The 26,111-nt window shown below is 56.0% G+C and overlaps 1 protein-coding gene across 4 annotated transcripts; it reads left to right on the top strand.

Annotated features, from left to right (window-relative positions):
- The first annotated feature begins 18,031 nt into the window (after positions 1-18,031).
- Positions 18,032-25,342, top strand: Kdm8 (lysine demethylase 8). Of its 4 annotated transcripts, none has more exons than XM_070004291.1 (8): positions 18,032-18,190; positions 19,099-19,615; positions 20,247-20,413; positions 21,225-21,357; positions 23,076-23,120; positions 23,842-23,991; positions 24,629-24,721; positions 24,804-25,342. In XM_070004291.1, exons 2-8 carry the CDS (start codon positions 19,115-19,117, stop codon positions 24,966-24,968), a joined length of 1,254 nt encoding a protein of 417 aa, XP_069860392.1. In that variant the 5' UTR covers positions 18,032-18,190; positions 19,099-19,114; the 3' UTR covers positions 24,969-25,342. The 4 variants fall into 4 exon arrangements, with proteins under 4 accessions (XP_069860392.1, XP_069860393.1, XP_069860395.1 ...); XM_070004292.1 differs by lacking the exon at positions 18,032-18,190 and adding an exon at positions 18,515-18,588; XM_070004294.1 differs by lacking the exon at positions 18,032-18,190 and adding an exon at positions 18,551-18,564.
- The last annotated feature ends 769 nt before the right edge of the window (positions 25,343-26,111 follow it).

Raw genomic sequence — 26,111 nt, 5'->3', positions numbered from 1 at the left:
CTGTTCCCAAGGAAAATCATTTCTCTCCCTGGCCTCTAGTACCAGGCCCCATCCTATGGCCAGAGTTTGTGTGGAATCTGTGTGTGTGTGTGTGTGTGTGTGTGTGTGTGTGTGTGTGTGTGTGTGTGTCTGTGTGTGTCTGTGTGTGTCTGTGTGTGTGTGTGTCTGTGTCTGTGGGTGTGTTGGTGGGGTGTTGCTGTTGGTATTATTGTTGGTGCTAGTCCTGGGGCTTGAACACACAGCCCCGACGCTGTCCCTCAGCTCTTCAGCTCAAGGTGAGCGCTCTTCCACGGGAGCCACAGCACCACTTCTGGTTTTCTGGTGGCTTATTGGAGATAAAAATCTCACAGAATTTTCCTGCCCGGGGTTGGCTTTGAACCAAGATCCTCAGATCTCCACCTCTGGAGTAGCCTGGATGACCGGCATGAGCTGCCAGCACCCTCTAGCTGCGACTGTGTTTTGCTGACCATTACTTCTCAGGGAAGAAAAGGATTTTATGCACAGCCACCAAAATACACCTCTGGGAGAGGTCCTGCCGGGTTCTCAGCTCTCTGCCTCCATCTGGCCTGTATAGGGAGAGGAGCTGGGTCATTCCCCCTTTTCCACAGACGACCCTAGTCCCCAAAAATGGACTGCACCCCACCCAGGACAGAGGCCACCCGCAGAAAGCAAGGTCACCCAGAAGCCCAGGAGACACAGGGACCAGGCTCCTAGGGAAGGACTGGCTATTTTGATCAAAAGCAGATCTCCAGCCTGCTGCCAGTGGCTCACACCTGTAATCCTGGCGGGTCAGCTCCAAGGACGCAGGGCCTTTCCCCCTGCACCCGGGGCCGCGCTGGGGTCCAGGCTGGGGCGCCCTGGGCCTCCGGGATGCCGTCCGCATCCGCGGGGCCCTGCTGCCCCCTCGCGGCGGCTCGCGGTACTGCAGCAGCGCTGTGGGTCCTTTTCCCAGGGGCCCCCGGAGCATCACCTGGTTCCCTAGCAACCCGCCCTAGCAACCCGCCCTAGCAACCGCGTCCCGGCTGGCGGAGGCAAACTTTTCCCATCTCCAGGTTTGGAGTTCGCCGGAGGGGAGGTGGAAAAAAAAAAAAAAAGGAAAGGAGAAATGCTTTCTGTGGCTTTTTTTTTCCCTGAAAAGTTCTCTTCCCTCCTTAGTAAAAAAGGATCAGTCGATGGGGGTTGGGGAAGGAAATGGTTTAAGTTCATTTAAATTGTGTCCGCCGCAGGCAACAATCCAAGAAAGATTTTTTTCCCTTTTTTATTTTTTTTTTAACAGTGTGGCCTTGGCATCGTGGAGGAAAAGGTCTGTGCTGCGGCCCAGCGGCCACGCAGAGCTAAGCAGGACCAGAGAAGTTCCTGGGAGGCCCAGCCCCAGGCAGGGAGAGAGCACCCCCCATACCTCCACCACCAAGCAGGGGGTGGGGGCTGGCCCGTACCCCTGAGGGCATCCTCTGGCCGGCTATTCATGAGAGGCTCACTGTTGCTAAGATTTATTCCAAATCGCAGGTGGGAAGCAGGCTGGGGAAGGGGGGGGAGGTTAGGTTAGACCACAAGGGTTTGGGGTTCTACCAAAGTCCCCATGTGGATGCTATGGTCCTCTTCTCCCACAGGATGCTGGGGCCACCTGTGATGTGTGTTCGAGGCCCCTCGTGTTTACTTGGGAAATCACCTTCAAGGGGTTCAGTCAGAGCATGGTGATGGGAGCTTCGGAAAGAGGAGAGAAATGAGGGGGGGAGGCTAGGATCCCAAGGTCCCCTTCCAGGCCACGCCCCCTGCTGCATGGCCTTACTTCCTCCACTCGGCTCTGCCTCCTAAAGATCCCTCCCAGTAGTGCCACGGTCTGAGGACCAGACCTTCAACACCTGAGATTTGCAGGAAGGGACACTTCACACCCAAACTATTGCCTCATCTGATCCTCTCTCCAGACAGCAGCCTGACAGGTGACTAACGATGGCTCAGACCCCTAGACGAAAGTAAACACCTGCACTGGACAGTCCCCCAGCCCTGTCCACCTGCCCAGTGCGCAGACTGAGTTGTGTCTAGAGACTGAGTTGTAGGAGTTGTGTCCATCTTTCCCTTCATCCTCTGGCTTTGGGGTGAATTTGGTCAATAGGAAACGCCTGTGAAGACCAGCAGGTAAAAGGCAGAGGGGCGGGCCAATGCTCCCAGCTTCCTGTCTACCTGGCCCTGAGTGGCAGTGGCCAATCCCTGCACTTCCCACAGCTCCCCGCTGCCCGCCCCCCCCCAAACCAGTCTACCCTGACTCCCCACAGAAGTTAGAGACAACTCAGAAGGGAAGGAATTCCAGCTGGAGGTTTTCCCCACCCACCTAGAAGGAAGTGCTTCAGTGATGATGAACTGAATGAATAAAGGCCAGGTGGCTCACGCCTGTAATCCTAGCTACTCAGGAGGCTGAGATCTGAGGATCATGGTTCAAAGACAGCCTGGACAGGAAAGTCTGTGAGACTCTTATCTCCAATAAACCACCAGAAAACTGGAAGTGGTGCTGTGGCTCAAGTGGTAGAGCACTGGCCTTGAGCTGAAGAGCTGAGGGACAGTGCTCAGGCCCAGAGTTCAAGCCCCACAACCAACCAAAAAAAAAAAAAAAAAAAGACTAATTCTCCCTGCCCATCTGAGTCACAGACCAAGGCTCAGTTCTGTCATGTGGCTCATTTCCAGGGCCTCCCTTACTCTTTCCCTCCCTCTCTCTGTCTCTGACTCCTGTGTCTCTCTGCCTCTCTGTGTCTCTCTGCCTCTCTGTGTCTCTCTGTGTCTCTGTGTCTGTCTCTGTCTCTGTCTCTCCCTTCCCTCCCCCCCCCCTTCCTCTGCTTCCTGGCTGGACTTGCTCTGTTCCTGCCATACACTACCTTGTTCAAAAGCAATGGAGCAGTCCACCTATGGATGGAACAGTGCACCCAACCCCTCTCCTTACATTGATGACGTCAGGTGTCTTCTCAAAGCAGTGGCACACCGGACGCCACACATCGTCCCTGGATACAGCCATCAGTGGGGGCGAAGAGGGGATGGTGCTAGGTCTTGGGAAAGTCTCCTCTAAGGCAAACCCTGCAGCAGCGTTTGTCATTGAGATGTGTGTTCGGCTCGTTGGAGATGAGAGCCCAGGGGCTGGGAATGTGGCTTAGTGGTAGAGTGCTTGCATAATATGCATGAAGTGCTGGGTTCCATTCATCAGTACCACATACACAGAAAAAGCCAGAAGTGGTGCTGTGGCTCAAGTGGTAGAGTGCTAGCCTTGAGAAAAGAACTCAGGGACAGTGCCCAGGCCCTGAGTTCAAGCCCCAGAACTGGGAGAAAAAATAGATGGATGGATAGATAGATAGATAGATAGATAGATAGATAGATAGATAGATAGATAGATAGATAGATAGATAGATAGACAGAGACAGACAGGCAGGCAGGCAGGCAGGCAGGCAGCAGACAGACAGACAGACAGACAGACAGACAGACAGACAGACAGACAGACAGAGAACAGACCTAGCCAATGTTCCCTCAAATTGTCCTGGCTGTCAGAGTGGATAGAGCCAACGTTTCCTGGGATTTGTGCCTCTCCCTGCGGAGCCTCATTTTCACAACTATCCCTGGAGATGCCCGCTCTCCATTCCTCACCTCACCCCTACCCATCCCAAACACACCTCTTCCCCTCCTCCCCCTCCCAGTCCCTGCCCACCCCCCCCCGTGCCCAGCCCTGCTGTACCCCCCCCACCACTCCCCCCCCCACTAACTCCAGACATATTACCTACGGTGAAGCCCATTTGTCCCTAACGCCGACGCAAGATGTAATTCCCCAAGAATTGAAATGTAATTGAAAGTTATTTTCTAATATCTAATTTGCCTTTTATTTATTTAGGGCAATATTTCAAGCGGAAGCCTTTCAGCCAAAGTGTCAAGGTTTGTTTACAACTCCAGGCCCAGCCCCAGCGGGAGGCCGCCCGCCCCAGACACAGACATTACCGATTAAAAAAGTAATTACAGCGCTGAATGCAGCCTTAAATAACAGCCAAAATGCAGCCGACGGGGAGAAAAGCAAAAACATAAATTGGGAACAATGGTGGGTTATTTTTTTCCCCCAGATGCTGTGTAATATTTGCAGTCTGCCTGGTACAGGCACACCCTTGTCTGGCTGTTTAGACAAAGCTGAGAGTCCAGCCAGGAAGGGTGGGTGGACCTCTTTTATAAAAGGTCATTTAAGCCAGTGCTGGTGGCTCACACCTGTAATCCTAGCTACTCCAGAGGCTGAGATCTGAGGATTGAGGTTCAAGGCCAGCCCAGGTAGGAAAGTATGTGATACTCTTATCTGCAATAAACCACTCAGAAAACCAGAAGTGGCGCTGTGGCTCAAGTGGTTTTCTCAATGGTTTATTGAATGTAGGAGTCTCATAGACTTTCCTGCCCAGGCTAGCTTTGAACCAAGATCCTCAGATCTCAGCCTCCTGAGTAGCTAGGATTACAGGTGTGAGCCACCAGCGCCCGGTGGAATGAATCATTCTTAGCTTGAAGAACTGAATCCCCATCACCCCACCCCCATACCCGCCAGGAAGGAAACCGAGTTCCAGACACCCAGTGGGGAGGCAGCCATTCACTTGGAATAAGTGCCATTTATTTTAGTTTCAGGAATCTGCTTTGTTTTTCTTGTGTGGTCCCATCGGCGTTTAGGGACATGATTGTTGGTGCATCTTCACATCTGTGGCTTCTCCCAGGGATGGCTGGCAGCCTGTCCCCACTAATGCTGCTAAGAGTTCATCTGATCTGGCGTTGGAGGTCCCACAGGGTGGAGCGGGGATAGAATGAGTGGACACCAAGTTGGATCACTAAGTAACAGTGAAGTGAGTGGCATTGAAATCAGGAGAGTTTTCAGATGGGGATCTCCCCGCTGTGAAGTTTCCAGCACCTACACTGCACGGCCGATCAGCTGTCTGGGTGAGGGAGATGCACCGCACTGCTCCGCCCCACGGCAGGTGGGGAGGGAGGGCTAGTGAGGCACAAGGCTGAGAGGTCAGGGACAGGAGGCCAGGACTTAAGAGACATGAACAGGAAGGGGGTTGCTGAGTCAGCAGGAGTGAGTGATGGATTGGCTTTCCAGGGGAAAGACCTTTGCGTGCTCAAGGTACAGAAAGAGAATGGAGGCTGAGCGGGTGCGGTTGTGGCCGTGGCTGTCCCAGTGCCAGTGCTGGAGGCTGGAGTGGTGATGGCCATGATGGTGATGGTGATGGTAGTGATCATGATAGTGATGGTGGTGGTGATGATGATGGTGGTGATGATGATAGTGGTGGTTGGTGGTGATGATGGGGATAGGGATGATGGTAGTAGTGGTGGTGGTGGTGATGATGGTGGTGTTAATGGTGGTGATGATGGTGGTGATGGTAGTAGTGATGGTGGTGGTGGTGATGGTGGTGACAGTGGTGGTGGTGGTGATGATGGTGGTGATGGTGATGGTGGTGGTGGTGGTGGTGGTGATGGTAGTTGTGATGGTGGTGTTAATGGTGGTGATGGTGATGGTGGTGGTGATGGTGGTGGTGGTGATGATGGTGGTGGTGGTGATGGTGATTGTGGTGATGGTGGTGATGGTGATGGTGATTGTGGTGATGGTGGTGGTGGTGGTGATGGTGGTGGTGGTGATGATGATGGTGGTGATGGTGATGATGGTGGTGGTGATGGTGGTGATGATGATGGTGGTGATGGTGGTGGTGATGGTGGTGGTGATAGATATAGTGGATGCAGCGAAGGCACAGTGGTAATAAAGCCAAAGCACTAATAAAGACGGTGGTGGTGGTGATAATGATGGCTGGTAGGACAGAATTCTCACCGTGGCATCTCGACCACAAGGCCTAGCACAGACCACAGCCGCACAGGGCCGGCCCTCCTGCGACCCCTTCTTGGAGCCCGGTGGGAAGTCCTGTGATGGGCAGTGCCATGGCCTGCGCATCGCTCCCCAGCCAGGCCTGCCGGGCCCTGCGCGGCCTGTGCACCCCTCCCCAGCCAGGCCTGCCGCGGCCTGCGCACCCCTCCCCAGCCAGGCCTGCCGGGCCCTGCCAGGGCCTGCGCACCCCTCCCCAGCCAGGCCTGCCGGGCCCTGCCGCGGCCTGCGCACCCTCCCCAGCCAGGCCTGCCGCGGCCTGTGCACCCCTCCCCAGCCAGGCCTGCCGCGGCCCGGGCACCCTCCCCAGCCAGGCCTGCCAGGCCCTGCCGCGGCCTGTGCACCCCTCCACAGCCAGGCCTGCCCTGCCGCGGCCTGCGCACCCTCCCCAGCCAGGCCTGCCGGGCCTGCGCACCCCTCCCCAACTAGGCCTGCGGGGCCCTGCGCACCCCTCTCCAGCCAGGCCTGCTGCGGCCTGTGCACCCCTCCCCAGCCAGGCCTGCCGCGGCCTGCGCACCCTCCCCAGCCAGGCCTGCCGCGGCCTGCGCACCCTCCCCAGCCAGGCCTGCCGCGGCCTGCGCACCCTCCCCAGCCAGGCCTGCCGCGGCCTGCGCACCCCTCCCCAGCTAGGCCTGCCGGGCCTGCGCACCCCTCCCCAACTAGGCCTGCGGGGCCCTGTGCACCCCTCCCCAGCCAGGCCTGCCGCGGCCCGCGCACCCTCCCCAGCCAGGCCTGCCGCGGCCCGCGCACCCTCCCCAGCCAGGCCTGCGGGGCCCTGCGCACCCCTCTCCAGCCAGGCCTGCCGGGCCCTGCCCCGGCCTGCGCACCCCTCCCCAGCCTGCCCTGCCGCGGCCTGTGCACCCCTCCCCAGCCAGGCCTGCGTGGCCTGCGCACCCTCCCCAGCCAGGCCTGCTGCGGCCCTGCCGCGGCCTGCGCACCCTCCCCAGCCAGGCCTGCCGGCCCTGCGCACCCTCCCCAGCCAGGCCTGCCCTGCCGCGGCCCGCGCACCCCTCCCCAGCCAGGCCTGCCCTGCCGCGGCCTGCGCACCCCTCCCCAGCCAGGCCTGCCCTGCCGCGGCCTGCGCACCCTCCCCAGCCAGGCCTGCCGGGCCCTGCGCGGCCTGCGCACCCCTCCACAGCCAGGCCTGCCCTGCCGCGGCCTGTGCACCCCTCCACAGCCAGGCCTGCCCTGCCGCGGCCTGCGCACCCTCCCCAGCCAGACCTGCCGGGCCTGCGCACCCCTCCCCAGCCAGGCCTGCCGGGCCTGCGCACCCCTCCCCAGCCAGGCCTGCCGGGCCTGCGCACCCCTCCCCAGCCAGGCCTGCCGCGGCCTGCGCACCCCTCCCCAGCCAGGCCTGCCGGGCCTGCGCACCCCTCCCCAGCCTGCCCTGCCGCGGCCTGCGCACCCTCCCCAGCCAGGCCTGCTGCGGCCCTGCGCACCCTCCCCAGCCAGGCCTGCTGCGGCCCTGCCGCAGCCTGCGCACCCTCCCCAGCCAGGCCTGCTGCGGCCCTGCGCACCCTCCCCAGCCAGGCCTGCCGGCCCTGCGCACCCTCCCCAGCCAGGCCTGCCGGCCCTGCGCACCCCTCCCCAGCCGGGCCTGCGCACCCTCCCCAGCCAGGCCTGCCCTGCCGCGGCCTGCGCACCCCTCCCCAGCCAGGCCTGCCCTGCCGCGGCCTGCGCACCCTCCCCAGCCAGGCCTGCCGGGCCCTGCGCGGCCTGCGCACCCCTCCCCAGCCAGGCCTGCCGGGCCTGCGCACCCCTCCCCAGCCAGGCCTGCCGGGCCTGCGCACCCCTCCCCAGCCAGGCCTGCGGGGCCTGCGCACCCCTCCCCAGCCAGGCCTGCCGGGCCCTGCGCGGGGCCTGGTCTCACGCCCACCCCCACCCCACCCAAGGAATAGACACTAAGTCAACACGAAGCCCGCGGCCATGGCCTCCCTCCCGGCGGGAAATGCCCATTATTTACCCATAAAACAGTTTCAAGGGTTATTAGCGTGTAAACGGTGATTAATTAAATTCACAAAATATTGTTTCCGATGCATGCAAATGAGCCAGGCCCCACCGGGAGAGAGGAAGGCACCGCTCCCTCCCACTGCTGCTGCTGGAAAAGGTAACTGGGAAAGTTGTTCCAAAACAGAGGGGGGTGGAGAGAGAGAGGTTTATAGAATACTCCAGTTGGATTCTCCCAGATGACAAGCTAAAAAGCTAGAGCCGGGCATGGTGGCAGATGCCTGTAGTCCCAGCACTCAGGAGGCTGAGGCAGGAGCATCACAAGTTCAAGGCCAAGCTGGGCTCTTCTCGACAAAGCCATCCGAGTCCAGCCGGTGGCTGCTCTGCTTGGAAAAGTTTCCCCATCCTGAACCCCTGGGAAGTTCGTGAGGAGCTGCAGGGGAGAGGGAGAGGCGTCTCCTCATCTCCTCTGACAACTGAGTCCAAGAAGGAGCTAGAACTAGCCCCAGGTTACGTGGTACTCCTTTCCCAAACACTCAGGGGTGTCACCCCAACTTATCACAGAACTACAAAAGAAGGACCAAGCCGGGTGCTGGTGGCTCACGCCTGTCATCCTAGCTGCTCAGGAGACTGAGATCTGAGGATCATGGTTCAAAGCCAGCCCGGGGAAGGAAAGTCCGTGAGACTCTTATCTCCAATAAACCACTCAGAAAACCGGAAGTGGTGCTGTGGCTGAAGTGGTAGAGCAGTCACCTTAAGCTGAAGAACAGAGAAACAGTGCCCAGGTCCAGAGTTCAAGCCCCATGACCGACAAAATAAAAAAGGACCATAATAATAATAATAATAATAATAAGGATTGCACAACCATGGAGAACCAAAAGAGAAGAGCAAAGTAAAATGGAGGAACTGGGTATCCTGCCAGTCTTGAGCAAATAATAATAATAATAATAATAAAAGCAGCAGCACCCAGGCCCTAAGTTCAAGTGCCAGTGCCAACACACAAAAACAAAACAAAACAAAAAATCCAATGTGGCTCAGTGGTAGAGTGCTTGCCTAGCATGCACAAAGCCCTGGGTTTGATTCCTCAGCACCACATACACAGAAAAAGCCAGAAGTGGTGCTGTGGTAGAGTGCTAGGCTGAAGCAAAAGAAATTCAGGGACAGTGCCCAGGCCCCGAGTTCAAGCCCCAGGACTGGCAAAAAGAAAAAAAAACCCAAGCCAAGACATAACAGCTCCTACTTCACGAAGCCACCTGTTCCCAAATTCAACCCCCATCATCCAGTTTTTGTGGGGAGTCTCCTTCCAGCAAAAGCGACACGTGTACAGATGCTTCCACACTCAGTGAGGGTCTACCCTGGGGGTTCGTCATCATTGTTTTGGTTTGGGGGGAGTTGTTTGGGTTTTGACTTTATGATATGAACACACAGCCACACAGCCATTCTAGCTTGTACTTTCCGTCTCCAAGAAAAGCACATAAAATCTCCAGTGCGTTATTCTCACCAAGGTGTCATGTCAGATGGCGGCGGCTCAACTGTAGGCTGGTGGAGGTGTTCTGTGTGTGTGGAATGCTGCATGGGTGCATTCATAGTTCCCAGTTGCTCTGGTGGATTAAATACATCTCCAGGCCAGGCACCAGCAGCTCACACCTATAATCCCAGCTACCTAGGAGGCTGAGATCTAAGGATCTCGGTTTAAAGTCAGCCCAGGCAGGAAAGGCCGTGAGACTCCTATCTCCAATAAACCACCAGAAAACTGGAAATAGCATTGTGGCTCAAAGTGGTAGAGCATTAGCCCTGAACAAAAGAGCCCAGGGACAGTGCCCAGTCCTGAGTTCAAGCCCCACAACCTAAAGAAAGAAAGACAGAAATAAGGAAGGAAGGGAGGGAGGGAGGGAGGGAGGGAGGGAGGGAGGGAAGGAAGGAAGGAAGGAAAGAAAGAAGAGAAGAGAAAAGAATGAAATCAATCATGGTGACCACAGGTGGATCACACCACTGGTGATCAATAGTTCTAGGAGGGAACCCCAGGTCCCCTTTTCCCCAGCCACAAAGTCTGCTCCTCTACCCAGGCCAGTAGAAAATGGATTTCCCATTAGGCCTGGAGGATATAAAGATGAATAGCGCCATTTCTCACGCTGAGCTCTACCCTGCAGCCCTTGTAGCATTAAAGCTATGTCTGAAATCCATACATCCACTATATCTTCTCAGCCCCCTGAGACCCAGAGGAGAGATCATTCATCAGGGTCAGCGCACACACTCTTGTTCCACCTCCCACACACACTGCAGACATCATTAATCAATCATGACATACTCTCCCCAGAAGCTTGGATGAGAATCTCAATACAGGGCTCTGGACAGACATCGCCAATCAATCACAGAGACTGCATAATTTTAAAACTATTTGCCATTCCAAACTTCCTTGATTTTTTTTTTCAGTTGTGGGGCCTGAACTCTGGGTTTGGGTGCTGTCCCTGAGCTCTTCAGCTCAAGGCAAGTGCTCTACCATTTTTTTTTGGGGGGGGGGGTCCAGTCATGGGGCCTGAACTCTGAGCCTGGATGCTGTCCCTCAGCTCTTCAGCTCAAGGCTAGAGCTTTACCACTTGAGCCACAGCACCACTTACAGCTTTTTTCTTTTTGCTTATATGGTGCTGAGGAACTGAACCCAGAGCCTCAGACATGCAAGGCAAGCTCTCTAGCACTGAGCCACCTTCCCAGCCCCAAGTGCTCTACCATTTGAGCCACAGCACCACTTCTGGTTTTCTGGTGGTTTATTGGAGATAAGAGTCTCACGGACTTTCCTGCCTGGGCTGGCTTTGAACTGTGATGGTCAGATCTCAGCTTCCTGAGTAATTAAGATTACAGGCGTGAGCCACCAGTTCCCAGCTTTATTAGATTTTTTTTCTTCTTTGCTATAAAAAAATGTCCAGTGTATTTAAACTAGGAGTGTATTTAAACTAGGTGGAAAAGATCATAATATTTTCATGCATTATACACTTGAATCTAAGTAAAAGTATGACAATGAGTGGAAAGAACTAAAGAATTAAACTGATTTTTTTTTTGGGGGGTCTGGTCGTGGGGCCTGAACTCTGGGCCTGGGCGCTGTCCCTCAGCTCTTCAGCTCAAGGCTAGCACTCTACCACTTGAGCCACAGCGCCACTTCCGGCTTTTCTTTTCTTTTTGCTTATGTGGTGCTGAGGAATCGAACCCAGGGCCTCGAGCATGCAAGGCAAGCGCTCTACCACTGAGCCACCTTCCCAGCCCTTAAACTGATTTTTTTTAAAAAGAACTCCTGCACCTTTGGTCCACGCACACCACCAACATTTGGGGTTGTGCCTCCCTTTCCAAGTGACTCTAGCAGCCGATTCATAAAAGCATGTTTTTTAAGTGGACTTAGGAACACAATTTGGAAAGAAAACAAACAAAACACTACCTTTCTTTAAAAATCACTGAGCAAGAAGAATCACAATATTGAGACTCTGCACTGATGGGACTCAGCCTCTGCACAGTTGCTGACTTCCACCCAACAGCAAAAGTTAACACTCTTCTACTTGGGGTCAACAACTACACCATACACAGACAGAATCCTTCACCTTGGGTTTTACCCAAGAGTGGCCTTTTTTTTTTTTTTTTTTTTACCATTTTACATAATGGAAGGCAGGTATGGGCAGGCTGGGCACGGTGGCTCCTGCTGGTAATCCCAGCTTCTGGGGAAGTGAAAATCCAGAGAATGGCAGGTGGAGGCTGGTGTCGACATCACATTCGGGAGACCTCTATTTCAACCAATCAGGCAGGCAGAGTGGAATGTGCCTGCGTTGGCAGCCACAAGGGAGGTATAGATAGGAGGATCACAGTCGGAGGCCAGCCTTAGGCCAAAAATAAGTAAATAAAGTGAGCTACTAGCTGAAAGATAACTAAAGCAAAAAGCAAGGTTGGGGGTATGGTTCAAGTGGTAGGGAACCTGCCCTAGCAGGGAAGGAACAGGGAAGAAGGGAGAGGGAAAGGAAGAGGCAGGAGGAGAGGGAGAAGCAATCTCAATTACAGGAGCCTCTGTACATTTGAGGCGCCCGGGACCTCACACTTGCTGACGCCCCCTTAGCCCAATGCCAGCCCCTAAGGAAGCTGAAATGTCTCAGTGGGACCCAGATCTTTGGTGAACTCCCATCTCCCCACTGCCAGGCCCTGCAGGGGAGGGGAGGGGAGATGGGAGAAAGTGGGGAGGGGAACGGGGGGGGGAGGGGAGCTGACCCCTCTGCCCCAGCATCCAGGACACCTCCGGTCATCCTAAGGGCCCCCCTGCCCCCTACCAGGCAGGGTGACAGGCAAGTATAATTGCACTGGTGATTACTTACAGCCATTACATTAAGTTTTTAAATGTTCCCTTCAAATTGAACAATGTTGTTTGTTGTTGGTTTTTTTTTTTTTCCAAACTCAACAGCTGGCTCACAGCTTGCATGCCACCGTTAGGATAAATTAAATAAAAAGGGTAATAAAATCACAGCCTAAATTTAATTTCTGAAGAGTTGCAGAGGCTCCAAAAAAAAAAAAAAAAAAAAAAAAGAAAAGAAAAAAAGTCATTTAAAAATGCTTTTAAAAAGACAGCCAGAATTTTTTTTAAAAAAATTTAAAAACCAGAAGGTAATTCATGCCATGATTATGTCAGCTAATGGAGACACTGGCCCAATTCACCCCATAATGGAGACTCATCTCTAATTAACCACTGAAAAGCCAGAAGCAGAGCTGGGGCTCAAGCGATTGAGCCCTAAGCCTTGAGCAAAAAAAACTAAGCTTGCCCAGGCCCTGAAGACAAGCCCCAATACCAACCAACCCTCTCCCAACCCCAACACACACACACACACACACACACACACACACACACACACACACACACACACACACACACACACACAAAATCAACAACTTCAAAGGACTCATCCTAGGGCTGGGAAGGTGGCTTAGTGGTAGAGTGCTTGCCTAGCATGCACAAAGCCCTGGGTTCCATTCCTCAGTACCACATACATACACAGAAAAAGCTGGAAGTGGTGCTGTGGCTCAAGTGGTAGAGCGCTAGCCTTGAGCAAAAGAAGCTCAGGGATAGCGCCCAGGTCCTGAGTTCAAGCTCCAGGACTGGAAACAACAACAAAAACATGGCTGTGGTCAATCTCACCTCCGATGGCTCCCATCTCAAATTCAGAGAGTCAGAACCAAAACACCGAACTGTGTAGTCCCCAGAAAACCTAGTCCCCGGGAACCCCAAAATAGCAACTCCTCTTTTATGCAAATTTGCATGATGATGTGACTTGGAATTCGGGCGATTTAAAACTATTTTAAAAAGCCTTGCCGTATGCTCAGATTTGAAATAATACAGATCTTTCCTTTACATTTTATCCCTCTGGGAAATTTCGTCTTGAATTATGCATAGCTTCGGGGATGAATCCTTTGCAGGAAATTGGCCAAAGCTGATCTGCTCAGTCGGGAGGGGACCGGGGCTCAGTTACCACTGAGAGAGGGGCAGGGGCTCAGTGAACACTGCCCTCCCCACTGGGGCCTGTGTCTCTCACAGGAACCCAGATGCTGCGTAGGGTTTTTGTGGTTATTGTTGTTTGGTTGTGGGAGGGGGGGGGGTTCTTGCCAATTCTGAGACTTGAACTCAGGACCTCACACTACTCTGCCTTAGTTTTTTTCTGCTCATGGCTGAAACTCTACCATTTGAGGCATACCTCTAACTTCTGCCTTTTGGGGAGCTAGTTAGAGCTAAGGGTCTCACAGTTTCCTGTCTGAGCTGGCTTTGAACAGAGATCCTCAGATCTCGACCTCCTGAGTAGCTAGGATTAAGGGTTGTGAGGCACCTGCTTAACCTGGCCACTTACACAGAGCCACTTCCGGTTTTCTGAGTGGTTCTTTGGAGATAAGAGTCTCGCAGACTTTCCTGCCCCGGCTGGCTTTGAACCTCGATCCTCAGATCTCAGCCTCCTGAGTAACTAGGATGACAGGCGTGAGCCATCAGCACCTGGCTCTTTTTTTTTTTAAGCTTTGAACTCAAGGACTACTTGCTAGGCAGGTGTCCCACTACTGGAACCACACCTCCAGCCCTTAGCTAACTCTTCTTTTTTTTATTTTAAAACCTTTTTTGTACATTTTTTTTATTGTGAAAATACTGCACAGAGGGGTCACAGTTACATGAGCAAGGAAATGAGTCCATTTCCTATGGAGCATTGTTGCCTCCTCCTTTGTTTTTCCCCTACTATCCCTTCCCTCCCCACCTGCACAAATACTCCTCCCCACACACACACACACCCCAGCTAAGAATGCTTGCCCAGGTCCTTCTGGCTGAGACACCCCCCCCCCCCCCCGCCCACCATCCATACCATACAAAACTGCTCAGCCCCAGGCCAGGCGCCTTTCCTGACCATCCGTATTGAAACTCAGCAGGAACTGGGTGGGGAAACTGAGGCTGGGGCTGAGGTCACACACCACTGGGTCCATTGTGTGTGGGAGTTGCATTTGAACCCACCTTTGGCCGCATTTGGAGAACCCACATTTGGAGAACAGGCCACCAGGGGGCGCAGGAAGGACACCGACCGTCCCTGTGGGATTTGTGATGCTTGGGCAGGATGCTGACCCCCTCCTCGGGGAAGGGGTGGTGGTGTGCAGGGCGTATTTTATAGATGCAGCCGGTGTTGTGCGTGGCCGTGAAAAGCCAGGCCTGGAAAGGCAGCTGAGTCTCACCTTGAGCACTGATCATTGGGTGCTTTCTTTTTCTGAATTGACTTTATTGAGCACCTACTGCATAGGCAGGTACCCAGGGAGAGACCGCGAGAATCTGGGGAAGGAGCCAGCCAGGCCGGGGACAGCCCGGGAAGGGGACAGGCAGGTTAGGAGGCCCAGGATGGAGAGCAGGAGAGACGGGGTGTGTGTCACCCTGAGAAGCACGTCATAGCACTAAGTGTCCCATGGTAAGGACCTAGCCTTTCACCCTGTATGACCTGGGAATTCATCAGGGGGACCCCAAGATTCCCCTAGACTTGGTAACTCTGCCTTCAATGAGCTCTGGGGCAGGCAGAGTGTGTGATTTACAAGCTCCCTCCCCCCGTCCCCCGGAACTGGGAGTTTGGGGGACAGTTGTCTGCTTGCCTTGCTGGTGGCTGGTGCAATGGCATTCCTCCACAGATCTAATCCCAGCCCCCTTCCATAGTTCCCCCATGCCAACCATCAAGGGAAGAAGAATTAGAACTACATACATCCACGCCTGTACCACACCGAATCATCCAGCAAAACAAGCCCTACCCAGGACTCCAGCGCCACCTTGGGGACCCCACTGGAGAAGGGGAGCCGTCCCTCCTCCCACCCTCCCCCATCTGTCCACTGATGTCCAACCCCCTCCATTCCTCCTGCATCTCAGGAGCAGTGAGTGCGGTTCTGGCCTGCTCTGCTGGTTCTAGAAGCTTCCATTCCGCCTGAAGAGCTGCAAGGCCTCCTTGCTGTCCCAGACACAGAGCTAGACATGTGTCCCACCACCTCCTTGACCCTGAATGTGCTTCAAGACCAAAGGGTGACCTGGTCTATAGGAGATGCACTCCTACCTTTCCCCAGCCCTATCCAGGAACCGGAGAGAGGAGGTTCTGAGGCCCCTGTGTGGGGGCAGGGTGGGGGGACCTCCAATGGGAGAAGTGGGGCTCCAGGAGGGACAGAGGGAAGCAGAGCCCCTCGGGATGTGAGCAAGGAAAAAAACACGACTTCATATATTGAGTCACGAAAATCTGGGGTCCTTTGTGACTCTGTGGATTCTGTTCAAAGTCACCCGATGAGCTCCAGAATTCATTCATTCATTCTCCATTGACGTCCAGTTGTTTGCTTATTCTTCATTTATGCATTGCTCATCCGTGCACTTAGTCATTATTCCTTCTTTCATGTAGTCATTTTATCCGTTCAGTCTTCTTTATTCTTCATTCATGATTCATTTGTTTATTAATTATTCCTTTTTGGTGGTGGTGGTGGGACTTGAACTCAGGGCCTGGGCACTATCCCTGAGCTCTTTTGCTCAAGGCTGGAGCTCTACCACTTTGAGGCACAGTTCCACTTCTGGTTTTCTGGTGGTTAATTGGAGATAAGAGTCTCACAGGGACTTTTCTGCCCTGGCTGGCTTCAAATCGTGATCCTCAGATCGCAGCCTCCCCCATAGCTAGGATTACAGGGATGAGCCACCAGTACTGGGCTAATAATTCTTTTTGTGATCATTCCCTTGTTCTTCATTTATTGATCCTTCATCCATTTACTTCATTCTGCATCTGTTATCCATATTCATCCCTCATTCATGTTCATTAATTCCTCATTTATTGATTCAATGTTTCCTTCATTGATTCATTATTCTTAATCACTTTGGGGGTAGTTTATTGTTTGATTTTTAGACCCGAGATCAGGACTCAAACTCAGTATGTGACACTTTTGCTCCCTGGCTGGTGCTCTACCCACTGAGCCATGTGTCCGACCTCTTCTTCATTCTTCATTTTCATTCATTCATGATTCTCCATTATTCGCTCGATCATTGTCTATTCACCAAGCTCATGATAAAAGCAACATCTAGTTGTCTCCTTCAGGAAGTGCAACCATCTGGAGAAGGAAGCAGGGTGAGCCTGGTCTTCAGATGGAAAAACTGAGGTTCCAAAGCACAAGCAGCCTGCTGGAAGGCAGATTGCAGGCCCCAATCAAACTCCTTGAGTCAACATTCGCTGTGCGCCTCACATCACATGCCGCAGCCCTGACCTCTCCCACAGTTCCACAATGGCATTGTCCTTCCTCTTTACAGATGAGCAAATTGAGGCACCCAGAGTCCGCTCTCCTGCTCCCAAGAGGGAAGATAGGAAGAGGCAAGAAGGGAAAGATGGGGCTATGAAAAAAATGAAAGCAGTAGAGTTGGAACTAGGAAGTAAATATCACCTGTCCTTCCTGTCACAATGAATAAACAAATCAATCACTTTCTACCTCAAAATGCCAGCTTGCCTCAAATCGGAGAGACCACACACACACACACACACACACACACACACACACACACACACATACACACATACACACACACCTCCACAAAGGTTAAATCCATTATGAAATAATAAAACATATGGCCACTCAAATCTACGTTCATTACATGTAATTAGAAGTGACAATCAAGTAGATGCCAAGACCCAATTGCTGCCGCCTCTCCTCTCCCGGGGAGGGGGCGTGGCCAATGTTGGTGGCTTTGTTGCACTGACTTGGAAAGATGGGGCTCCCCTTCTCTTGATGCAGTGTTGGGGTGACCTGTCTCCTGTGAGCATCTCACTTGCTGCTGCCGGTAAAGGGCACCCCATGACCAGGAAGGTGTGGAAAGCCTCTTCTAACTAGGCTGGTGCCATTGATCAGTGTCTGGGGAGACAACAGGAAAACTACTGGATCTAACATCAAATAGAAAACCCCAGGGTGTTTTCACCCGCAAGATTCCACCAAAAGACCTCCTGGGCCTGATAAACACACCTGGCAACGGAGCGGGACATAAAAATCAACTCTCAAAAAAAAAAAAAAATCAATGCTTTTCTATCAACTGACAATGAGAAGGCCAAAGAAGAAATGGGGAAAACAACCTTCCTTCACAATAGCTTCAGAAGCAATAAAGTACTTAGTTATACCCTTAACCCGGGCGGTTAAAGACCACCACAAGAAAAACTAGACAACTAAAAACCCTGAAGAAAGAAACAAGAAACCTGGTGCCGGTGGCTCACACCTGCGATCCCAGCTACTCAGGAGGCTGAGATCTGAGGACTGAGGTTCGAAGCCAGCCTGGACAGGAAGGTCCATAAACCTCTTATCTCCAATTAACCATGAAATTAAAAAAAAAAAAGCCACAAATGGAGCTGTGGCTCAAAGTGCCAGAGTGCTAGCCTCGAGCAAAACAAAATTAAAGCTTAAAAAAGGCTCAGGGACAGTGCCCAAGCCCTAGGTTCAAGTCCCAGGACCAACACACACACACACACACACACACACACACACACACACACACACACTTCTGGGTGTGATTTTCTGCACTTTATTCCATCCACCTCCATCGTAGATGCAGAAGCTGGATAACAAGGTGGGTCTAAGAGGCTTTAAAGAGCATTTAACTTGCAGACTGAAGCCAGCAGCAACAGCTCCAGTCCTGATTGGTCGGCCCTCCTGCCTATCAAAGGAGGGCGGGGCCGCGGCATCGATCGAGCGATCGGCGCTCTCCCAGGCACTCGGACATGACCAGACGAGGAGTGAGTGATCGATCCTCTTTCGGCACAGAACCCGTAGAGCTCAGACCCATCGAACAGGCCTGCGCCAGCTTCGGGGAGAACCAACACCGTCCAAACAGAAGAGAAGGTTAGTGGGCGAAACTCGGAAGCGCGGGTTCTATAGCTCGGGCTCCTTACAGAACGGTAGTGCGATCAGGGAACACTGCGCATGTGCTCCGTCAGGGTCGGTCTCGCGCGTGCGCGGGATGGTGAGGGGGGGGGCGGTGAGTGGAGAGTGCGCGTGCGCGCGCGCCCTGGATCCGAGCATGCGCCGTAGCTTGCGGCGCTCGGGCCCCCTTTCGCTGCGAGTTAGGAAGTGTATCCCAGGACAGCCGTCTTGCGCGTGCGCAGTTCCACTCCCGCGGAGGGGGGGGGGTGCTGAGTTGTTTGTGCGCGTGCGCAGTTCTTGGTATCGGCTTCGTGGGTCTCCAGCGCGCCTGCGCGGTCCCAATGTCTTCGCAGGTCCTGTGCCCATGGGCCTAGGAGGTAGATTCGCGGGAAACAAGTGTGCCATCGGCCCACAGACGGGCCCCACGACCGCGGGGGGCCGGGGGAGGGGAGGCCTGCACGAGGCAGGTCCTGGGGCAGGCCAGAGGGTCCCCATATCCGCTTCCGGGTCATGTCCTGTGACCTCACCCCCACTCCCCCCCCCACACACACACCAGGCTCCACCTCCCATAACTTAACACAGGGCCTTTGGGGGTGACTTGCCCCGAGCTCAGACCCACAGCCCCTCCGGAGTGCAGGCCACAGGCTGGCCCCTGCTTCAGACGCCAGGGAAACTGAGGCAAGCCGGGTCTTGACCTGGAGAAGAGGCCCGTGGGTGGGTATGTGAGGGAAGAGCAGCCCCCGGCCTGGGGGGGGGGGGACACAAAACCCGGTTGGGAGAATCTTGGCAGCGTCCTCAGCCGGGGATCTTTTCCCATGGGCCGGGAAGGATGAGTAGGAGTTGGCCAGGCAGAGGAGACCATGCTAACTCTCTTGTCTTCCCTTCAGGCAGTGACGTGACCCCATGGCAGAGGACGGCGAGGGTCCTGGGGACCCCCCGGCCAGCACCGATGCCCTCTGGGAGGCCCTCTGGGCCCTCCTGCCCCACACTGAGGAGGAGCTGGGCTTGGAGCTGGGCGCGCCGGTGGACCCCAGCGTGGCGGGGCTCCTGCGGGAGGCCGCGGGGCTGCTGTACGCGGGCCGGCGGGACGCGTGTCTGCAGGCCAGCGAGGCCGTCCTGGACTACGCCTGGGAGAAGCTCAACACCGGGCCGTGGCAGGACGTGCACAAGGCCTGGCGGCAGGTCTACACCTTCGCCTGCCTCTTCAAGGCCCTGTGCCTGTGCCGGGAGCCCAGGGAGGCCGGCGCCGCGGCCGCCGCCCTGCGCGTGTGCGACCTGGGCCTGCTGATGGGGGCGGCCGTCCTGGGGGACATCCTCATCCAAGTGGCCGCCGTGCTCCAGGCCCACCTGCCCGCCAGAAAACGCCCGGCCCCCGGCCTCCACCAGGACCCACCCGGCACAAAGGTACAGCCAGGGGACGCAGCGCCCCGGGGTGAGACCGCCAGGCCAGAGAGGAGGATCGAGGTCCGAGGCCAGACCAGCCAAGAAGTTAGCAAGGTCTCACTCATCTCAAGCTAACAGTCAGGGCATGGTGGAGTGTGCCTGTCATCCGGGCACACGTGAGGCACAGGTTGACCGGGTGGGGATGGGCTGCTGCTACCAGGGTCGCCGAGGTGGGTGCAAAGACAGGAATGAGAAGACTTCGTTTGATGGTGGACCGAAATTTCCCTTCATTGGAGAACTTCCATGGCAGCCACGTGTTATACCATGGTTTATGTGTTACATTCCTGTTTTCACGAAATGAGAAAGGGAGAGGGAAGACCTTTGTCTCACGAGACCAATTGGTAGTCGTAGGAAAGGTCATCTGTTGCCATGCACGGTAGCACATGCCTGTAATCCCAGCCCTCAGGAGGCTCTCAAGTTTGAGGGCAGCCCAGGGTAGGAGCGTGAAGCCCCCGGTCAGCACAGTGTTAGAGCCCTAGTCTGGTACGAGAAAGGTCCCGGGTTCAGTCCCTGGGGACCGGCCTCCTCACCGATGGCCTCTGGTTTTATCCTTCCGGGGCGATGCCATCCCGTTCCGTTTCATTGTCCACAGAAAGCGAGAGGCAGCCCAGTCCCAGCCCCAGCAGTGCCCCCCGAGAGGGCGGTGCCCCGCCTCCACCGACCGGCCCTCCAGCACTTCCGGACCCACTTTCTGCTGCCCAGGAGGCCCGTGATCTTGGAGGGCGTGGCCGACCACTGGCCCTGCATGAAGAAGTGGAGGTGAGTCCCACAGAGCCAGCCATCCCCAAGACCCCCAGATTCCTGCCCACAGCACCCACAAGCCATTGCCGCCCTCCACCAAAGGGGCTAACCAAGAAATGACCCAAGGCTGGACATGTCGGCTCACACCTGCAATCCACAGCTCCTCCGGAGGCAGAGACAGGGAGACTCTCAGTTTGAGGCCATCCCAGAGTGAAAGGCCAGTCCTCGAGCCCAACTCCCAGTTAAAAGAAGTGAGATCCTATCCAAGAAATAAATAACAAAGCACAACAAGGACTGGAGGCGTGGCTCAAGTGGCAGAGTGCCAACCTCGCAAGCAATCACTCAGCTCAGGGTTCAAAGCCCCTGTCACACTCTTTAAAAAAAAAAGACCACGGAGCCAGATGTGGGGGATCTGTGCCAGGGTTATTAGACTTGCCCTCTGAGGGCTGCTGGCCCAGTGTGAGATTTTATGGAGCCCCCTCACGGACACCTCGGGGTGCAGCCCTCTGTCGGGCATTTTTACAGAGCCTTAAGTTCCTCAGCCTCAGTGGCTCACGCCTGTAATCCTAGGCTTGAGGCTGAGATCTGAGGGCATGCCTGAGTTCAGAGACACCCTCCCCACACCTGCCATTCCCCCCGCCCCCCCTCCTTAGCTCAGTGACAAAAGAAAAGGGGGTGGGGGGAAGGGAAGAATTAGAATCTCGCACCAGGGGGCAGTGCTGAGCAGCACGCGTGCCCAACTGGATGGTAGCTCTGCAGCCTGGCCAGGCCCCCTGCCCCCTCTGTGCCCAGGCCTTGATGGCTGTGTCCACGCCCGTGCGTCCGGCAGCCTGCAGTACATCCGGGAGGTGGCGGGCCACCGCACCGTGCCAGTGGAGCTGGGCTCGAGGTACACAGACGAGGACTGGTCGCAGACCCTCATGACAGTGGACGACTTCATCAGCACGTACGTGGAGCGCGAGGTACGCCCGACCCCCGTGCCACCCGGGCAGGGAGTCCCTGAGTTCCAGAGCCAGGAAGGACTTGGTTCAGCACCTTTAGGACTTGGTTCAGCACCTCTCCACCCTTGGGTTGGATCCGATTCAGTGGGTTTCAGTCCATCCATAAGATTGCACAATCATCATCATTACCCAGTTCTAGAATGTCCTCCCCACCCTTGCTGATGTCCCTCGCTCCTGTGAGCCACACTCTTTGGTTGGTGTGGGGACTGCCGCTTGAGCCCCGCTCTCCCGTGTGCAGGGTTGCAGGTGTGCGGGAGCTGGCTGGCTGTTGGCTTACACAGCAACCCCATGTTAATTCTAAGGGATTCCAGACGGGCTTCGAGCATGTGTTCTTGCAGGCCTCCTGGCGGTGAGGGCGGTGGCCGGGGTGTCAGGGTGTAGAGCCCGGACCTGTGTCCATGAGTCATGTCATAGGTTGAGAAGAAGGGAGCCTGTCGTAGGCACAGATCCTTAGAGCAGAGGACACCCACCATGATCTGGGGGTCCTTGCAACATGAGGTTTTATACACCCACCCCCCCCCCCCAAGTATCCCAAGCACAGGCATGTGAGGGCTGGTTTAGCTTGAACTTCTGACAGGTCTGAGGATTGAACTCAAGCAAGTGGTAGAGCACTAGCCTTGAGCTTCTAGAAAAGCTCAGGGTTAACCCCTAGGCCCCGAGTTCAAGGCCCACGACTGATCAAAATAAAAAAGGGATGGAGGACTTGGGCCTTGAACTCGGGGCCTAGGGGCTAACCCTGAGCTTTTCTAGAAGCTCAAGGCTAGTGCTCTACCACTCGAGCCACAGCGCCACTTCTGATTTTCTGGTAGTTCATCGGCAGTAAGAGTCTCATGGACTTTCCTGCCCAGGCTGGCTTTGAACTGCGATCCTCAGATCTCAGCCTTTCTAGTAGCTAGGATTACAGGCTGTGTCGAATCCCATTTTTATTGAAGAAAATAAGACAAGGTTGGTAGCAGGGTGCTGGGGAAGTAATGGAGTCACTGCTGGGGACAGGGCAGCAGTTTCTAGTTTGGAAGATGGAAAGCGTGGTTTTACCCATGTGAGAGTTCTTGACGCCACCGAACTTGGAAAGGACTGTTACAGAGGTACATGTGGCCAGGCGACAGTGGCTCACGCCTATAATCCCAGCTGCTCAGGAGGCCGAGATCTGAGGGTCACCATTTGAAGCCCGCCCAGGCAGGAACATCTGTGCGACTCATCTCCAGTTGACTACCAAAAAGCCAAAAGGGGCGCTGTGGCTCAAAGTAGGAGAGCACTAGCCTTGAGTGCTCGGGGACAGCACCCAGGCCCTGAGTTCAAGCCCCAGGACCAGCCCCAAATACATGAATAGATAGATACATTTTATATGCTGGATGTTTCGCCACAATGTTTAAACGCTTGCAAGTAGGAGAAGAGGCGAAAGCTCTGGCCTGTGTTCATTGCCTCAGCTGACCTGGAGGTAGCGCTCTGGGCCACACGGGCTCCACATGGCGGGGGGGGGGGGGGGGGGGGGGGCGTGCACGGCAGGCCTGGGCCTCCCGCCTTCCAGTCCCAGGCCAGACCAAGTGGCTGAGTAGCACAGGGTGCAGCCCATCCATGGGTGGCAGAGGGGCCAGGCCTGGGACACAGAACCCCCCTGAATGGCAGCCAGCGGGAGCCCCAACACCCAGCCAGCCTCCTGACACCTGCTTCTCTCTCAGACCACAGACGTCGGCTACCTCGCTCAGCACCAGCTCTTTGAGCAGGTGAGTGACCTGTGACCCCCGCCTGTGCCCTTTGACCGCCCTCCTCCCCTCTCCACGCAGACGTGGGCCCTGAGTGGGGCCCCGGTCAGAGGGGCAGGGCCACGGTGTGTCACTCAGCCACTGTGTCCACTGCTGGCCCTGGGCTCGGGGCCCTCTCTCCCCGCTCTGCCCAGGGTCCAGGCCCAGCTGGGCTGTGCCAGAGGCCGGGATGGGGGTCACCCCACATCGGGACATGCGCATCCTGCCCCCCCTTTTCCCTCCCACTGCATAGAGATAAAGAGGTTCCAGTGTGCCCAGAGGCACAGGCCAGGCCCCTGGGATCCAGTGAGTCATTCAGAAGAGAAGGAATGTTCTAGAACAGAGCAGTTATGCAGCCTGGGGGTTTCTACAGCGGTGTCACAGAATTTTCTGAGAGCCAGGAAACTAAAGTTCCCTCCAAACTGGTCCCCAAGAACCTCTCAGTGGCTTTCCCCGTGGGGGACCCCATCTCCTTAGCTTAGACTCCCCAAACCTGCGCCACACTAGCCCTGAGCACAGAAGCTCAGAGACAGCGCCCAGGCCCTGAGGAGTTAGTGTCTCCAGTGTCCTCTCTCTCTCTCTCTCTCTGCACACACGCACACACACACACGGAAACAGTGCAGGCTTTGTGTGTGTGCGGCTGTCTGTCCAGCCGGCTGAGCCTGCCTAGCCTCAGCCCTCCCCATGGCTCCAATGCCCACAGGTCCCAGAGCTGAAGCAGGACATCGGTATCCCCGACTACTGCTGCCTGGGGGACGGGGAGGAGGACGAGATCACTGTCAACGCCTGGTTTGGCCCCCGGGGAACCGTGTCCCCCCTCCACCAGGACCCCCAGCAGAACTTCCTCACCCAGGTGGGACTTGCCACCAGAGCACTGGCTTCTACCGCCCAGCCAAAGGCCTGGCCACAGGCCCACTCTGACAAACCCCAAGTGTCTTCAAAGAAGAGTAGCACGCGCCTGTAATCCCAGCACTCAGGAGGCTGAGGCGGCAGGACTGGGGATTCCAGGCCAGCCAGGGCTACGTGGTGAGACCCTGTCTGTGAGAGAAATAAGAGGCCCTGAGATGTGGCTGGAAATGGCCAGGACTGTCCAGTCAGGACTGTTTCCAGATCACCCTTGCTTGGATTCTGGGACGGGGGTCTCAGGCCCTGGGCACTGGCCCTGACAGAGCTTTTCAAGTGAGGGCTAGCATTTTCTGAAGAAGAGTCTCACACACTTTCCTGCCCAGGCTGGCTTCAAACCATGCTCTTCACATCTCAGCTTCCTGAGTAGCTAGGATGACAGGCGTGAGCCACCAGCCCCTGACTGAAGAGCCCTACGAGGTGGCTCACACAGGCCAGCGTGGTAGCCAGGAGGCGGATGGCCGGCGTGAGCCTGTTCCCCTCTACGCTGCGGGGTGAGGATGTGGCTGGCACTGAGGTTCCAGGGGCGCCGCGAGCATGTGGGGAGGTGCGGCAGGGCACCAGGCCACTGACAGCCCCGCCCGCAGGTGATGGGAAGGAAGTACATCCGGCTGTACACCCCGCGGGACTCCGAGGCGCTGTACCCCCACGAGACGCACCTTCTTCACAACACCAGCCAGGTGCGCACGCGGGCCGGGGGGCACACGCCTCCCCGCCAGCCCCGGTGCGGGCTGGCTAGACAACTCCCTGTGCGCTCTGCAGGTGGATGTGGAGAACCCGGACCTGGAGAGGTTCCCCAAGTTTGCCGAGGCCCCCTTCCTGTCCTGCATCCTGTCTCCCGGGGAGATCCTCTTCATCCCTGCCAAACACTGGCACTACGTGCGCGCTCTCGACCTGAGTTTCTCCGTCAGCTTCTGGTGGTCCTAGCTAGACAAGCGAACAGCTGGAGCGGCAGGACAGAGCCTGGGCACTGGGGAAGTCCCAGCTCTGGGGGACACGGACATTCAGAGGGGTGCACAATCAGGACCCCTCCCCCCCAAGATGCGCCAGGTGGCCGACTCAGGCGGTGACAGCCGAGGCCCAGCACGGCGGGCAGCCCTGCGTGCAGTGCCCTGTGCCACTGGGCTCTAACAGCCTCATGGCTGAGCTGCCGTGTGGCGCAGGTGTGGCTGCCAGCCACGCGAGATCACAGGACGACTAGATGTTACATCTGCTGTAATATTTTTTGTCTATTTCTGCGTGAATTTCAGAACAGATAGGATGTGATTTAAAGTCATTTGTTGAACCTACCTCCTGCTGCCTATGACAGGGTAGTGGGGGGGGGGGGAGGAAAGCTGGGGGCTCATCCTGGTACGGGAATATGTGCAACCCACCCAGATAGACACCACACACAGCCAGGGCCAGGCGTGGGAACTATGGAGGCGGCCAGGAGAAGGTGGGCAGGCCTCAAGGCTGCAGTCTGCACTGAGGGCTGGGGAGCGGCAGGGTGAGCTACGCAGGGCCTGCACACAGCCAGGAACCCAGGCCATGGGGGAGGGCGGCTGCTTGCGCCAGGAGCTATACACTACCTTCTGTAGTTGATAGAGGGGGCCGTGGCTGCCTGGCTGCAGTTCACCTCCCAGCCTGCCGAGGGCGCACCAGGCACTTTCCCAGCTGAAGGATGTGAGCGGCAGCCCCTCTCCCCCAGCCTTTGAGGTGCCCTGCATTGTGCCCAGGCTGCTGCCACTGGGCTGTGGAGGAACAGCAGGCCTGGCTGCATGGGACAGCTCTGAAGCTCCACACCCAGGGCCTGGTGGCTGCGATCTCTGCCTGGGGCAGGTCTGGGTGGCCAGGCTCGGCCAGCAGCGCGAGGCCTGCTCCGTGCTGCGGCCCTGTGCCAGCCACCGGGCAGGACTGAACCAGGTAGGGCCCGTCCAGTGCCACCAAGACGGTGCCAGAAATGCCAGCGCCGGGCCACAAGACAGGAGATGGCACTGGATGGGGTAATGGGGACAAAGCTAGAGGCTGCCAAGGGGGTCAGTACAGAGCAGCAGCCCGAGGCTGCTGTGTGGGAAGGGGGGTGACAATGTG

This window comes from Dipodomys merriami, unplaced genomic scaffold (genome assembly GCF_024711535.1).
Source record: "Dipodomys merriami isolate MVZ:Mamm:240054 unplaced genomic scaffold, mDipMer1.0.p SCAF_62, whole genome shotgun sequence".
In the NCBI taxonomy this organism is placed as follows: domain Eukaryota; kingdom Metazoa; phylum Chordata; class Mammalia; order Rodentia; family Heteromyidae; genus Dipodomys; species Dipodomys merriami.
This window is presented reverse-complemented; position numbering and strand designations above follow the sequence as displayed.